At 47.7% G+C, this 16088-nt stretch overlaps 1 protein-coding gene across 3 annotated transcripts in view; it reads right to left on the reverse strand.

Moving 5' to 3' along the window:
• The window catches only part of Disc1 (DISC1 scaffold protein), a 213547-nt gene that overhangs the window by 106944 nt on the left and 90515 nt on the right, over positions 1-16088 (reverse strand). For all 3 annotated transcript variants that reach the window (XM_052728611.1, XM_052728609.1, XM_052728610.1), the window contains exons 8-9: positions 13932-14034; positions 3411-3599 (exon numbers count right to left, since the gene is read on the reverse strand). In XM_052728611.1, coding sequence (XP_052584571.1) covers positions 3411-3599; positions 13932-14034 — 292 coding nt within the window. The remainder of the gene's footprint in view (positions 1-3410; positions 3600-13931; positions 14035-16088) is intronic.

Here is a 16088-nt window from a genome sequence, read left to right on the forward strand (position 1 = left end):
CAGAAATGTTTGCCTTTTTCTACAGAACCCTAGACCTTAGCAGGGCACACTACTGCCCAGGGGAAGGATAGCTCTCATCACCCTTGCCGCTGACTGCCATCGTGTACCAAGGTCAAGTTCACAACAGTGTGGCAGTAGGAAAGCATGAGCAGATTCCTACAGGGAGCTGGGAAGGGGACAGCTATGTTCTGTCTTTGTGCCTCCCGGCTGGATCTGGCATCTACATGTGTGTCACCTAATTCAAGTCTCTAAGAGCTGCTCATCCATCCCAGCACAGCTTTCTCCAACCCTTGAAACCATTGTCAGAAATCAGATTTTATTTTTTAATGCTTTACATTGGGGTAGAGAGATAGCTTAGCAGTTAGAGTGCTTTGCCTTGCGAGCATAAGGACCTGAGTTTAATCCCCAGTGCCCACATAAAAAGCTGGGTGCTGGGAGGCAGACTGCTAATCCCAGACCTGTGAAGGCAGAGACAGGAGGACCCCTGGGGCTTTCTGACCAGCCATCCTAACCAAATGGGTAAATTCCAGGTTAGGAGAGATCTCTAAATAAAGCAAAGTAGAAGGTGCCTAAGAGCTGACCCCCAAGGTTGGCCTCTGGCCTCCACTCACATGTGTGTGCACAGCTAAACACATGTACACAGATGAACACAGTGTTATATATTGCTCATTTCTTAGTTGCTGATGCTGTTGTTGTTTTGGTTTTTCAAGATAGGGTTTCTCTGTGTAGCAGCTCTGGCTGACATGGAGCTCACTCTGTAGACCAGAACTCACTGAGATCCACCTGCCTCTGCCCCCCGAGTGCTGGGGCTAAAGGCATGCACCCGGCCTTCATTTCCTAGTTTTATCTTGAGATGTTTTATCTACGGGCTGCATAGACGGCACAGCAATTAAAAGCATGGACTACTCTTGCAAAGGACCTGAATGCAGTTCGCAGCACCCACATCTGATGGTTCACAAACTGCCTGTAACTTCAGCTCCAGGGGATCCAAAGCCCTCTTCTGATTTCCAAGGGCACTGTACTTACCACGGATATAATCCCTTCCCCCAAATACATGTGCATAATTTTTTATTATTATTTTAAGACTTAAGAAACAGGAATTTTATCTAAGACTAAAAAGAGTTGTGGTACATCTGTGTCGATACAGGCACAGACTCGCCTGTTCTTTCTTGCTTGAGCTACATTTGAACTTGAACTCAGAGTCCCCTCTGAATTGCTGACTCTCAAGGTCCAAAAGCAGCTGAACCCAGACGATGATCTGGTTTATTGCATTCCAATAGGTAAAAGCTTCAATTTACCCAGGAATTTATTTCCTTTTCAAGGGTTTTAGTTTTAGTTATATGAATTTATATACATCTCTGTATGTGTGTACATGTGTGTACAGCACCTATAGATGTCAGAAGAGGGTGTCACATCCCGGGAGCTACATCATTTGAGAGCTGAGGACCAAACTTGGGTCCTCTGAAAGAGCAGTGCATGTTCTTGACCATTAAATATCTCTCCAGCCCCCAGAAATTCGTCTTCTCTATCTTTGTTACTCATGCCCTTCCCAACACTGGATTGTTCATTTGGGTGACCCCAATCCACATCTCCTCAGACTGGTTCAAAGTGAGCTTCAGGCTCATGCGCTTGTGAGCCACACTCGGGGAGAGGGTGGCTGACCCAGCATCATCCTAGCACGAAGCACAAAGATCCGCACCACGAGCCATCTGCAGTTTAGAGCCGTCCTGTGTAACAGGCTCCCATTCCACTTGTTTATGTTTTATTCATCATCTTGAAAGTATTTAGTGAAGTAACAATGATGAGATTCAAAAATACTGCACAGTGCTTTTTTTAAAAACGATATTAATGGCTTTCAAGAACTCACTCACTATTCAAATGAAAATATCGTTGGGTTAGATTTGCTCAAATCTGTTTACATCTCCTTTATTCTCAGATATAATCCATTCCCCCATTTTGTGTAAAAGCTGAGCGATAACACTATGAAACATTTCATTTTTCCTTATTCATAGAGCAAAAAAAAAAAAAAAAGTCAACAGCAAAAGCCTCCTGGAGATCCACCCTGCTCAGTTCTCTCACCGATGAAGTAAGCCAGCCTGCAGGGATGGGGGGATTTGGGGCCTCCCTCAGCGACATGCTCGTGGACACTCGACACACAGCCAGGGGCTGCATATTTGGCCAAATAAGCAAACAAATAAATAAAATGTTTGGCCTTTAAGAGTGAAAGGAGGGATGTGCTCGGTGGGCAGAGGCCGTGCAAGCTTGGGGAACCCATGTAACCGTAGAGGAGGAGAGCCGACTCCTGAAAGTTGCTCTCTGACCTCTGTGTGACCAACGCACAGTAACAATCACTTTTTAAAACTTCTTAAAAAATTTTAAAAAAAAAAGAGGAGGGGCCAGAGAGATGGCTCAGTGGTTAAGAACACTGGCTGCAGGTTAAGAACACAACCCTTGCAGAGGATCTGAGTTCCCTTTCCAGCACCCACATGGTAACTGTAACACCAGCTCCAGGGGATCTGACGCCCTCTTCTGGCTTCCACAGGCACTGCATTAATGTGCTCAAATCCCCTTTAAATACACATTAAAATAAAAATTAAGTATTTTTAACAGAAAATTAAAAGAGTTAAAGGAAACAGTGCTCAGCTCTGAGCTGTTAAGCCAGCTGAGGCTTCACTGGCTAGAGACCCCATGACCACTGACCATCTCTTTGATTCAAACCTGGGAGAAGCCACACCTCACACAATTCAGCAGAACTTTAAAACCTAGTTTGATCATCCCAAAATGGCATGCCTAACCTCTGCCAGCTGGAGTTACATTTTCTCGTTTGGACTTTGAACACTAATCTTCCCTGTCATCAATTTACGGAACATTCAGGTGACACCAGTTCTCTTAAATGGAACATAGGGCACATATCGTGTTAGCCCCTCTGGCCTGCCAACACCTGGGCACAGGTGACACCAGTGTCACCTCTGTCCTTCTCCTGGGGAGAGAATCAAACCTCCGAGGACACCCCAACAAAAGAGTCACTCCCTGTTCCTGTCTCAACCCTCAGCGTCAGCCTGTGACCTGCACCCTGGAAGACGGAACCGGGGGGGGGGGGGGGGGGGGGGGGGAACGACACCTTCAGCTCAGGATGCGCACCCAAGGGAGGGAGCTCCGCAGCCCACCAAGTCCATCAGCAAATGCAGAGAAGAAAATGGGAAAGTTCAGAGAAAGGGAAACTGTCCCAGCCGAAGAGCAAAGCAAACTCTGATAGGTGACCCCACCCCATTGTCCAAGGCTCTTGCCAGCAATGGCCCCCATGAACTGGCTGGGTGCTCTGTGACCTTGTCACAGTGAGGTGATCTGGCCACACGATCCAATAACGTCATCATTAACTTGTCCTGAGGCTATGGCTGGGGACTACTCACTGTGGACAGCTTCCTGGAGTGCCAGGTCCTGTCGGCACTTGATGTAGTCTTCTTTGACACTGCCCAGCCTTCTGACATTCCTGGAGCTGAGGGCCAGCAGTCTGCCCAGGAGCGACTCTAGCCCTTCCCGCTCTGACGACAGCGCCCCAATCTCCTCCATGAGCTCCTTAGCTGTACAGAAGTGGCTTCCTGCAGCACAGGGTGGGAGAGAGGGAGAAAGGAGATACTGTGAGTGTGATTTGTAATAGCATTTGTATTCTTGAAAGTTCCATAAATTTATACAATGTATATTGATCATATCCATCCATGACTACCACCTTCTACCTCTTTCTAGTGCCTGCGCCCTGTCTCCTTTCCAACTTCCTGTCTTTTTGTTTTTGTTGTTGTTATTAATAACCCCATCCACCAAGGCATGAGCAACCTACCAGAAGCCATGTCCCCAAAGGAAAATGGTTCTCCCCCCTCAGCAGCCATCATCTATCAGTGGTTCCTCCAATACGGGTGGGGCCTCTTCAGTCCCTCCCCCATCCATGCTGGAATTTTTTGTAAATGAATTGTAGGGTTCTTGAGTGTGAATATTGCAGACAACAGTATCCCAGTGCAATGTCAAAAGGTTAGGTGCACCTGGAACGGATGCCACTGGGAAGTCAGGGCCTCTGAAAATGACACAGAGATGCCCAGCAGGATGAGGGAAAACCCCAGGTATCACTCCACTCAATACCCAAACATCCAAGGACTGGCACAGCCCAGCAGCGTGGAAAGGTACTGGCCTTGCAGTAAGACTGCAGCTAAATTAAGCCCCTCCCCTCTTATCAAAATGCATGACATAGGTAAGGGGTAATCCTAGCACAGCAGGGAAGGGTGAACCTCAATCGAGGAATTCACTCCACCAGATCGGCCCATAGGTGTGTCTGTGGGCATTTTCCTGATTGCTGACTGATGTAGGTGGACCCAGCCAACTGTGAGTTGCTGCCGTCCCTAGCAGGGTGTACTGGGTTCTATAAAAAAGGCCCTGAACACGACCCTGAAAGCCAGCCAGTAGGCAGCATTCCTCTGTGGTCTCTGCTTCCATCCCTGCCTCCAGATTCCTGCTTGAGCTCCTGCCCTCACTTCCTTAAGTAGTGGACTGTGACCCATAAGCCAAATAAACCCTTTCCTCTCCGAGTTCTTCTGGTCAGTGTTTTTAATTACAGCAGCAGAGACCCTAACTAAAACAGCATGAAAAATAAATGAGCACACTTGACATAAATGTGTTATGAAATATGATCGTAATAACACCTGAATTGCAGGTGGCTGCAGGAACCACAGGTGGCTGGGTGCATAAGAAAGAAAAGTCATAAAGCACCAAATAAAATACATGGTGAGGGAGGTGCAGCAAGGAGCAAGGTCAGGTACAGAATCAGCTGCGTGTCTGGAGGGCAGCGGCAGGCCACCGGGAGACAATTTCTCTGAAATATTCTTTACAGCGTATTTTAAGACTGAAAGTATGTAGGGAAGAATTTAAAGCATCCTATGCAGATGTGGAAACTGCTTTTGAAAACCTACTGAGAGGAGATAAGACTTAAATAATTGTGGAGATAAACTATAAGCGTCCACTAGAAAACTTGCTACTCCTGGGGTTTCAATTTGCCCCAGATTGATGCATAGATTTAATACAATTCCTATCAAAATTTCATGAGGCCCTTTGGTAGAAATGAATGGGCACATCCTGAAATGTAAAAGAAAACGCAAAGGTCTAGATAAGCCAGAGCAATCAAACAGTCTACATTTTAAGACCCCAGCTATCATCACCATAAATCAGGACTGTGTGCATCTGAAAGCAGATAAGCATGCTGGCTGATGGATGGATTGTAATAGAAGTCCAAAGTGGGTGAGTCCTCCAAGAGCCGACTGAGTGAAAGAAAATCGTCCCAGTAGATGTTGACAAAACAACTGGGTGTTCATGTGGGGGCAACGTGAACCCTGATATATACCTCGGACCACACACCAATTACACCCAAGGTGAAACATGGGACTCAGACAAAGTTCAAACTATGAAGCCACAAGCAGGAAATAAGAAAGGGCCAGGTACCGGCTTTGGTACCGGCTTTGGAACAGGCAGAGCTTTGCAGAGGACACAGACCATAGCAATCAAAGAAAAACCCTGACAAATGGGCTTCATTAGGGTGATAACCTTCCTTCTGCAAATCAAAAGTGGCTAGGCAGGGAAGCTGGGTGGGGAGCACCTGACACCCCAGCACCTGGAAGGTGGAGGCAGGAGAATCAGGAGTTCAAGGCCAGCTTTAGCTACACAGCAAGTTTTCAGCCAGCCTAGACAACATAAGATGTCCAAAGTAAAGAAGTAAAAAAAGAAAAGGGGGAAGAAAGGGAGGGGTGGGTAAGGGAAGGCAAGGAAAGGAGAGAGGAGGGGAGGGGAGGGAAGGTCAAACTGGGACAGACCATTTGCTACAGATAACTGACAAAGGGTTCAATTTTACATCTCAACAATTAACACAGATGACAGCATTAACCACGAACAAAGACTCACCAGGCCTTTTACAAAGGGCCATGTGCAGATGGCCAACACACATCCGGAAACATGTGGGACAATATCAGTCACCCGGAGTGTAAATAAAAGCTGCAGAGCCCACTTCAACCCATTCAAACAGCACAAAGCACTAAACCGCAAACACTGGCGGGCGGGCATGTGTGCGTGCATTCGTGTGTGCGTGCGTGTGTGAAATTCCCTGAACTCTCAAACACGCAGAGGCATAACCCCACTGAGAACATGCTTGCCAATTTGTCCTAAAGTTAAACAAGTCCAACAAGTCTCCATAGAGGGGTGTTCACAAAGTCCTGAAGGCTTCAACCCCAAACACTCACATTTGACAGTGCCTAGTGGCTTTACTCTGGAGTCTCTGGCAAGGTACTCATGCTCCTGTAAGCAATCCTAATGAAACTCACTGGTTCACCAAAAAAGAGAGGGAGGGAGGGAAGGAGAGAGGGAGAGAGGGAGGGAAGGAGGGAGGGAGGAGGGGAGAGGGAAGGAGGAAGGAAGGAAGAGAAGAAGGGAGGGAGGGAGAGAAGGAAGGAAGGATGGCTCAGTGGTTAAGAGCGCTGGCTGTTCTTGCAGAGGACCTGGGTTCAAGTCCCAGCACCCACATTATGGCTCACAAACATCTGTAACTTTAGTTTTAGTTCCAGGGGATCTGGCACACTCTTCTGGCCTCTACAGGTAAGCACACAGGTGGCTCATAAACATACATGCAGGCCAAACACATATACAGTTGAGATAATAATAATGATAATAATAACAACAACACCAACAACAAAAATAAAGGAAATGAAAGTAAAAGGGGGACTCTTTGGAATGAGGTTGATCATCAGGAGTGGGTAGTGACAGAGGGGACATGGGGGATGAACGTGATCAAATGTATGATATACATATATGAAAATGTCATGATGAAACCCACTACTGTGTATAATATATGCTAATATTAAAACTTTTTTTTTTTGGTTTTTCGAGACAGGGTTTCTCTGTGTAGCTTTAGAGCCTGTCCTGGAACTTGCTCTGTAGCCCAGGCTGGCCTCGAACTCACAGACATCCACCTGCCTCTGCCTCCCGAGTGCTGGGATTAAAGGCGTGTGCCACCACCGCCCGGCTAGAAAAACTTTTCTAAGAAGAAAGTCACAGGATCAGCTTCTCATCTTCACATTCACTCCTTGGGAGGAAGATTATTCCCCACTCTGTCCACTCGAAGATGCATCAGTTTTTGACAGAAATGCATCTGAGATACAAGGTGTCATCCAGCGGCCAGCAGCCAGGAGAAAGTGAGGAAGGGGTTGTTATCTGTGGCTTAATGTGGTCACCAGCAACAAACACCTGGTGGTCCAAGACCCAACCCACTGCAAGGCCAGTTGGCTCCAGGCTTTTATGAGATCAGGAAAGAACTTGCATATAAAACTCAAAGTACGCTGAACCAGACATCTATATCACCACCCCAGCCCAAGACTCAAGGATCATGTGGCAAGAGAGGGCAAAAAGAATGTAAGGGGCAGGGCTGTGAAAGGCTGTCTTCTGGACACGGTCATCGCACTCAGGAGCTCACGGCAGCTGTAGTTACCTGCACAAGATTCCTGCATGGCCACCCCTAGTTGAGAAGGTAATAGATATTAACAGCTGCTGGAGAAAGGGAACCATTTTTGCAAGGTGCCACCACTGGTTAAGTTATTGATATGCCGGTAGCCCCAAATCCATGCTCATTTAAGCAATTCTCATTGAACTCAGTGGCTCGTTAAAAAAATAAAAACCCATGAAAGTCAGAAGAAGACTTGTTGAGAAGGAGGAAGGGTGAAAACAGAGAGGAAGGAGATAAGAGGGGAGAGCAGGGGGGTGGGGGAGTGAAGGTGATCAAAAAATATTATGTGTATGTATGAAATTGTCAAAAAATAAAAACATGAAATCCTACAGAAGTCAGTTCAGAGGCTGGGGACATGGCTCAGCCACTGTCTAAGCACAAGGGCTTGAGTTTAAGCCCCAGCATCCAGGTAAAATGCTGGGTGTGGTAGAATGTGTGTAATCCCAGCACTGCAGAGGTAGGGACCAAAGAACCCCCGAGGCTTGCTGGCCAGCCAGTCTAGCCTAGCTGTGGAGCCCTAGGACCTAGTGGAAGACCTTGTCTCAAAAGTAATCAAATAAATAATAATAATAATAACAACAATGATCATAATAATGGTATAGGTGGTTCCTAAGCAACATCTGAGATTGGTCTCTGGCCCCTACATGCACACACATGAGCATTTGCACATGTACACATACCACAAACAAAACCAGAAAACCTTACAGAAGAACCTTATAAGAAGTTACTTCTTATTCTTGGAGGAAAACTTTGCAGCCAACAGATCGAATTGTTGTGGAATATTATGTTACCTAGGCGAAGATGTGTTACATTTGTTTATGATGCAGAATATTACTTTAACTGTATAAAGGTGTATTACATTTGATTAACAATATGAGGACGTGTGTTTAACTAAGTAAAGATGAGTTTCATTTGTTTCACCTTGCCTGCCTAAGGCACCTGATTGGCTTAATAAAAAACAGAACGGCCAATAGCTAGGCAGGAGAAGGATAGGCAGGACTGGCAGGCAGAGAGAATAAATAGGAAAGACAAGAACGAGAGAAGGGGGAGGAGAGGAGAATGAGGAAGAAAGAGAGGGATACGCCCGGGGCCAGCAGCCAGGCAGCCACCAGACAGACAGACACAAGAAGCAGTGAAGGTAAGATATACAGAAGGAAAGAAAAGTAAAAAGCCCTGAGGCAAATGGAGATAAAGAGAAACAGGTTAATTCAAGTTAAAAGAGCTAGCCAGAAAAGAGCCTATGGGAGGCTGAGCATTTATAACTAATGAGCAGTCTCCATGTCATGATTTGGGAGCTGGTTGGTGGCTCAAAAGAAAAAGCCTGGTAGATGTGATGACTGGGGAGGATGGAGGCCAAGTGAAAACATCCACCACGGAGGTCTAGGAAGCCTTTGATGATGAAGATGAAGGCGCCTAAGTAAAACCTTAACCAATTCATTGTCCTTTTAAAGGAGTGGCATGTGATCTTCTTCAAGCCTAAATGCGTCTGAAAGAACTCTTTCAATGCATGCGATGAAAATTCTAAGGCGAAGGCATGGTGTCATTGTTCAGCTGATAGTGACATTTCTTTCACCGTAGTGTGTAACACATGGGCGCTATTTATGTTCACTGAAATACACATTGTTATCTTGACTTCGCAGCTGAGAAAGCTGAAATCTAGAGAATTCCATATCTTGCTGAAGGTCACGCAGGAATAAGCCACCAGGCAGGCTTCCAGGCCAGGCATCTATGCGTAACCCCTCCCCTTACATACTGTATCACTTACTTCTTGGTTGTTGTCTAAGAGGCTGATTTCAAACCCCTCTCTCTAATGCTGCAGATATTCACCCACCACAGCCCAGTCTGAACATGTGGCATATGTCATTCTGTCCATGAAACCCACAGTTTCTGATCCCATGAAGGCAACGCAAGAGGGAACGAGGCAGTGTCCAGCCCTCTGAGAAGTGACCATTAAGAAACAGGGGACAAAGTGTTCCGCAAAGAACAGGTAAATACAGGGCAGGGGACACAATGGTACAATCTGTACAATGCTTGCCTTGCACGCATGAGGACCTGAGTTTGCTCCCAGAACTCATTAAAAAAAAAAAAAAGTGATTCTTCCTCCTATGACAATTCCTAAAGAAAAGACCTCTGCAAAGGAACAGGAGGGGAGGGCTGACTTATCCTGAAAGTACGTCCTAGACCCCTGAAGTCACCAATGCTCTGAGCTGGGCCTTTAGCAAAATGCCACAGTGACCATTTATTAAACCCAGACCATTCCTTGATCCAAATACCTGGAGACATGTGTGGTGGGAGAAATGAACGTTTAACATGGAGAGACTTTGGATGGCTCCCCAGGGAGGCAGGAACATCACAGCTGGAGCCCTGGAGCACTGCTACCCCGCCCCACATAGCATAGTCCTGTATTTATCGCACAGCCAAGCCCCTGACAAGATTTGCTCTGCACAACCATAGGCCTTCCTGAATCACTGCCCCCCCCCCCCAACGCTCACAAGACTCAGAAAGTCAGGGCCAACCCTGAAGGGTTCTCACTGGTGACCCTAAACCCAGCCTGCCCTTGGTGACGGGTAAAAGTACCCAGCTCTGCTGGCTGCCTGCTCTTCAGCGAGGCAGTTATGGGGGCCTTCATAGGTTTGCTAAGACCACAGTTATTGGTGAAATTATTAAGGCCACTCCACGTAGTTAAAAGGGAGGTTTATTTTGTGCAGTAAGTTACAAGTGAAGGAATAGGCAACAGGGTCTGGGAAGGGTGTAGCATAGTCCGGCAGTGTTCTCTGGAGAACTCTGCTCAGTCTACCTCCAGCGTCCAGGGTCCAGGAACCAAGAGAGCCGGCCCATCTGGATCTCGGGTCTTCAGGGTCCTCTCTCAGCCCTGACTTGTAGGCGTGACAGTTACTGAAGCCTCAATGGGGGTGGCACTTCCAGATCAAAGCTGGAATGGCTACCCACTACACACAGTAAAAGAGCTTATCCTGGAGAGGTGTAACGACACAGGCCTAAAACCTCCGTTCAGTTAGAAGAATGGCAAGTTCTAAGGCAAGCCTGGACTACACAGTCAGAGTGGTCTTAAAGTTATCAAATGAAATGTAAATACACTTAAAGATTTTTCACAGATCACAGAGCCACGTAACTCAGTGCGTGCTGACACCGTGTGCTGGTTTCCCATTCTTCCGTTTTCTGTCTCTGAGGCATGCCTGAATCACGATATTTACCTCCAATATCACAGAGAGTGAGGATCATCTGACCCATTCCCCAGTCACAGAGGTCATTATCTGAGAAGCTGGTTTTACACTCCACAGAGCTTGCCTTACGCAGACCGTCCCAATCTTCCTGCTTGCCCAGGAATGGTGCTGATGACCCTCTGGGTCTCTGCCTGAAGATCCTCTCGACTCAAGGGAGGGACCACTCCATTCCAAGTGCCGAACTTGCACCTGGTCCTTCTTGTTTCAGACCATAGACACAAGTCATCCATCAACTGAGGATGCCACAGGGGACATGAAATGCCTGTGACCTCACCCCCCCACCCACATTGCTATACTGTACTTAAACCTTCCATTGCAATATCCTAGGCTGTGGATTTAGAGCAAAGGCTCAGCAGTTAAGAACACGGGCTACTCTTCCAAAAGCCCTGAGTTCGACTCCCAGCATCCACATCAGATGGCTTGCAACTGCAGGCAACTCCAGCTCCAGGGGATCTGATACCTCTGGCCTCCATGGGTACCTATATTCATGTTCACCAACATACACAGATACACAGACACACAGACACAGGCACACACACACAAATGGCTGCCCGGGGCCAGCTCTTCATGGACACCAGAGCAATGGACAGGCAGCACAGACTGGAAGAGGTCAAGTAAGAGCTTCCAGGTCATCAGCAGTGTGAAGTGGTCTCCATTGTGAGGGACCTGGTCCTGGATACACAGGTAGACACATATATTCCCCAGGCAAGAGTTCCTTAAGAAAGGTGCTCTGTGAACACCCCAGCCAGATGTCCCTCAAATTCCCAGTGGGGAAGGTTGCCAACAATCCCAGATGGTACCACAGCTTAGCCCCAGGCTCTCAGAATGGGCCGCAGGAACACTGAGCAGGAAGCCTCTCAGGATTAGGAACTGCAGGCAGCAGTGGGTGGGTCACCACGTCGTGGGTCGGTCACCACGTCGTGGATCAGGCTCTGAAGGGGGGTGGAGGGCTTGAAACAGAGCCCATCCGATGAAGCTTCCCCAGTTTTCTCAGCTAGCCAAAAAGCTAAAACTAAAAGCCCCATGCCAGTCTGTAGTACGCCATCTTAATATCTGGCTGCACACACATGCACATACCCACACACAGACACACACGCAGACACACATAAATAAAATATCTTTTTCTAAAAAGTTTAAGGAATCTTCCCTGGGCTTCTAAAGACAGGATGTTGATGACCGAGTGAGGGAATTCTGCCTCTTGGATCACACTCTCTTCTTCCCTTGGGCTCCACAGAGGCTCAGCCACCTGTTCTCAGGGGAAGATGCATTGCCTAAGCAAGGCAAAACCCTAACTCAGAGACAAGACTGCATTCCATCTTCTTTTTTTCCCTCTCTGCAAACGAGGCCATAACTCCAACTAAGTGGCACGGGGAGGCAGTTACGAGGCAGGCCCCACGCTCACCCACCATGTTCGAGGGTTGTAAATGCCACGCTTGGCTGCATCGGGGACCAAGTGGCTCATTAGCTGCAGCATTAGTGGTTAACGACGTGAGGAACAGAAGCTGCCAGGCGCCTCGCTCCTTCTTAAAACACCATTGAAAACCCATACGTGTAATTATTACACCTTCCCGTTTAATTCTGATTCCTCTGAAGCTGATGGGCTGAACGCTCATCCATCCCATTAATCTCAGAGATCTCTTCAGGGCTGTCATTTACATAACTGGGCTAAAGATCCATCCATCCCACTCCGGGGAGTCTGGAGTCCAGCCACTGGTCTGCTGCCGCTGGGCTAATTTCGTGAACTTGCTTGAAGGACATACCCCACAGCCTTGATCACCCCACCTCTCCGCTGGGCTCTGAGTCACCTTCCCACATGCCTGACACTGCTATTACAAACATCAAGTCAAACAGCAAATGCCAGTGTGTGTGTGGGGGGGGGGGTGTTGAAATAGCAGTCAAATGACAGAACAAGATACTGTATACTTATGTTCTCAAGCTACCGGGCATGGGCAGAAACCTATCTGTTAAGAGCTGCTGGCATAAAGAGAGTGTGATCTGAGACAGCACCATGTTCTGAGTCCAGCTTTCGTGTGTGTGTGTGTGTGTGTGTGTGTGTGTGTGTGTGTGTACGTGCATACGCACATATATATGTCTTCACATTCATGTGTGCAGGGCCATGAGAATGTGCGTACACATGGTTATTGAGGCCGGAGGTCAAGCTCACATCATTCCTCAGGTGCTACCTCCCTTGTTTTTGGACTGCTCTGAGCTAACCATGAAGTCAAGCTTACTAGTCAGTAAAGCCCAGGACTCCACCTGTCTCCACCTCCCCTTTGCAGGATCACAAGTGTCGGCCACCTCCCAAAGATTCTTTACACGGACGGGTTCTGGGGAAGGACAGACAACACTTCACTGACATGTCTCCCCAGCCCTATTACCAACTTCTAAAAGGAGCTGTCTCACATCTGTTGGCTCCCACCACACACAGAGCTCACCAACATCGTTGGAATCACAGCCATCTGGTGGCTCCCACCACACACAGGGCTTACCAGCATCGCTGGAATTACAGCCCATGGAGCAACGGGTCCACTGTCTAAAGCCCTGGAGAAGATAACCTACATCCCAGACATGGCCCCTCGAGAGCAAACTACGTCAGTGGGGTGTGCACAGGTCCTTTCCAAGGACTACGTCCTTTCCTGGGGAACCATGCTGCCCTCTACTCAAACCTGAAACTTCCATCAGGACTCTGAGGAAGAACTTGGGGGTCACTAAACTTCTTTGTTCCTTTTCCCAATATGGTCACACTGGATAAATCTCCGTCCCCTGCATTGCACGGCGACTTGTCTGCTTAACTGGCATATTGGAGACGGTGGCTGAGCCTGGCTTTTAGGGTTGCCAGTGCCCAGGCTCTGAGCCTGACAACAATGATAACATAATTGCCACACTGTATGAATGTGAGTGTGTGTGTGTGTGTGTGTGTGTGTTTTGCCGGGCATTGACCTTGAGCCTGGGACTTGGCACATGCTGGGCAAGTGCTAACCATTGAGCTCCCTCTCCATCGCTCTTATTTGGAGACAGTCTCTCTAAATCACTCAAGCTGGCTTAGAATTCACAGTGTAGACTAGGCCCTGACCTTGCAACCCTCCTACCTCAGCCTCCCAGGTAGTGGGATGACTTCCACGTGTTAATCAATGACAAAATGTGAGCGCCTTGGCAGTTACCTGAGAGGGCCAGCACCTTGGCTTCCAGCAAGGCAGGCAGCTTGGCGTCAAGGTCACTGAGTCTCCTCCTCAGAGAGCTGCACAATCTCTCACCTGAGCACACCTACAAGGAGAAATGGCAGGAATCAGTGTCCATTGTTACCAACTAGAGGGTAGCCGGCCTGAGGGGTCCCGGTGTCTAAAGGAGCTGAGCTGATTGACAGAGAGTAAGCAGAAGGTGGGCGGGGCTTAGGAAGCAATGGGGTTAGGAGGAAAGAGGGAGAGGGAAGAGGGGGACAAGAGGGAAGGAGGGGAGAGGGGAGGGGAGAGAAGGAGTAGAGGCAAGAGAAGGGAAGGAGGGGAGAGGAGGGAAGGGGAAAGAGCGGGGAGGGGAGGTGGCAAAGGGAGAGAAGAGAGAGAAGAGGGGAAGAGGAAGAGAAGCTGCCCCTGGCATGCCTCAGCACAGCCCTGGCCCTCACAGGCTGCTGTGAGCACACTCACTAACTCCTGCCTGAGTACTCAGCCTCACAGCCTCACAGCCCTGGGCGATTTGCTCTGATGCCCTGGGAGGAAAGGCCTCGCTGATTTCCTGTCCCTTCCCTTCACCCAGTCTCCTCTGGCTTCCTCTCCAGTTTTTATCCCTCTGTCTCCCCCTCACCTCTCTACGATGATGCCCTTGAAGGAAGACTCTGCTCTGTCCCTGGCACACAGTAGGCAGTCAATTTAGATGTGGCTTTCACACCCAGGTCAGAGGAACCCGCTAAATGTCGTTACTAGAGGACTCTAGAGAAGCTAGAGGGACAGACACTTGCCTGAGAGTCCAGCTGAGGGACAGACACATCACTGTCAGGAAGACTTGTGGGTCATCAAGTGTCCCCGGACTTCGCACACACTGCTTGTTTTTCTTTGAGTTTCAAAAACAACAAAACTCTTCAACCTCAGTCCAGCTCCTCAAATCCCTTTAGGTTATCTTTTATGTTGAGACTAAAACATCACTTTTTTTTCTCTTATTTAAGGCTAAAAGCTCTTATTTATCTGTTAACTATATTCAGATTAGTAATATACCTGTATTTTCAGCTCACCAAAAGCACACAGCACAGTTTCTGTGGGAATAAAAATGGTGGGAAGTCCACAAAGGATGTAACTGCCCAAGCATCATTACTATTTATTTATTGACAAAATAAAAATATATGAAATCCCATTTGGAAACTGAAAGCAATCAGTCCACTTGGATTGAGCGCCCAGAGATGTAAGATTCGACTTCCCCATGCAGTCTACATCTTGAGGGATACAGTCAACTGTAAACACTGGCTTACCTGAGATCAAACAGAAGCTACCATCAGAATCAAAGCAGACCTCGCCCAGTCTAAAAACACTCCACCAGTCCTCTCCGGGATGCTGCAGTTTATTTCCCGCTCTGTGCCTTGGTTTTTCCAACCTCACTGTGTGTAACTCACAGCTCAGTCAGTCGGCCTCTGCACCAAAGCCTGCACAAGCTACTCATCCTCATGTCAGTCATTCATCCTGAGGCTCTTTCAGGAGTCCTGAGACTTGTGAGGATGTTAGAACCAAGAACTAAAAGGAAGATGTCCAGGGCACCTTCCCTGACCCTGTCTCAGCTGGTCCAAAGTTCCACGACAGGCCCCGCCCATCCTTTCCATCTCCAACTGTTATCTCAGGAAGTTCAAAGACTCACTAGTTAATTCTGTGACACAGCCAGAGTTCTCAGGTCCCATCTAACCCATGACTAATATTTCTTATTTTAGTTAACAGTGTCTCTTAATCATAATTAGGTCAGTTTCTCCTTTGCTGAGAAAGCCCATCGTTCAAGCTACACTATTAATATGAAACAGCCTTTCTAAATTTTCTGATTAAATTGCACACTCTTTCAGTCTCTGCTGGATATAATATAATATCTACCAATCTCTAGATATCCCAATTATTTCTAACTATTTCCATCTCATTTATCCCTTAATTACCTTTGGCTTGGGTAACCCATGAGAGTCAAGAAATGTAATGAGTATAAGGAAGGTTGCCTCTCTCTCTGAAAATATCAGAGGTTGAGCATCTACCCCCAGTCTGCCCTCCCTCCCTCCTTCTCTCCCTCGTGTGTGTGTGTGTGTGTGTGTGTGTGTGTGTGTGTGTGTGTGTGTGTGTGTATGTGTGTGTGTACTGAGC

Source organism: Peromyscus californicus, unplaced genomic scaffold (genome assembly GCF_007827085.1).
Source record: "Peromyscus californicus insignis strain IS unplaced genomic scaffold, ASM782708v3 Scaffold_8__1_contigs__length_139910024, whole genome shotgun sequence".
Classification (NCBI taxonomy): Eukaryota; Metazoa; Chordata; class Mammalia; order Rodentia; family Cricetidae; genus Peromyscus; species Peromyscus californicus.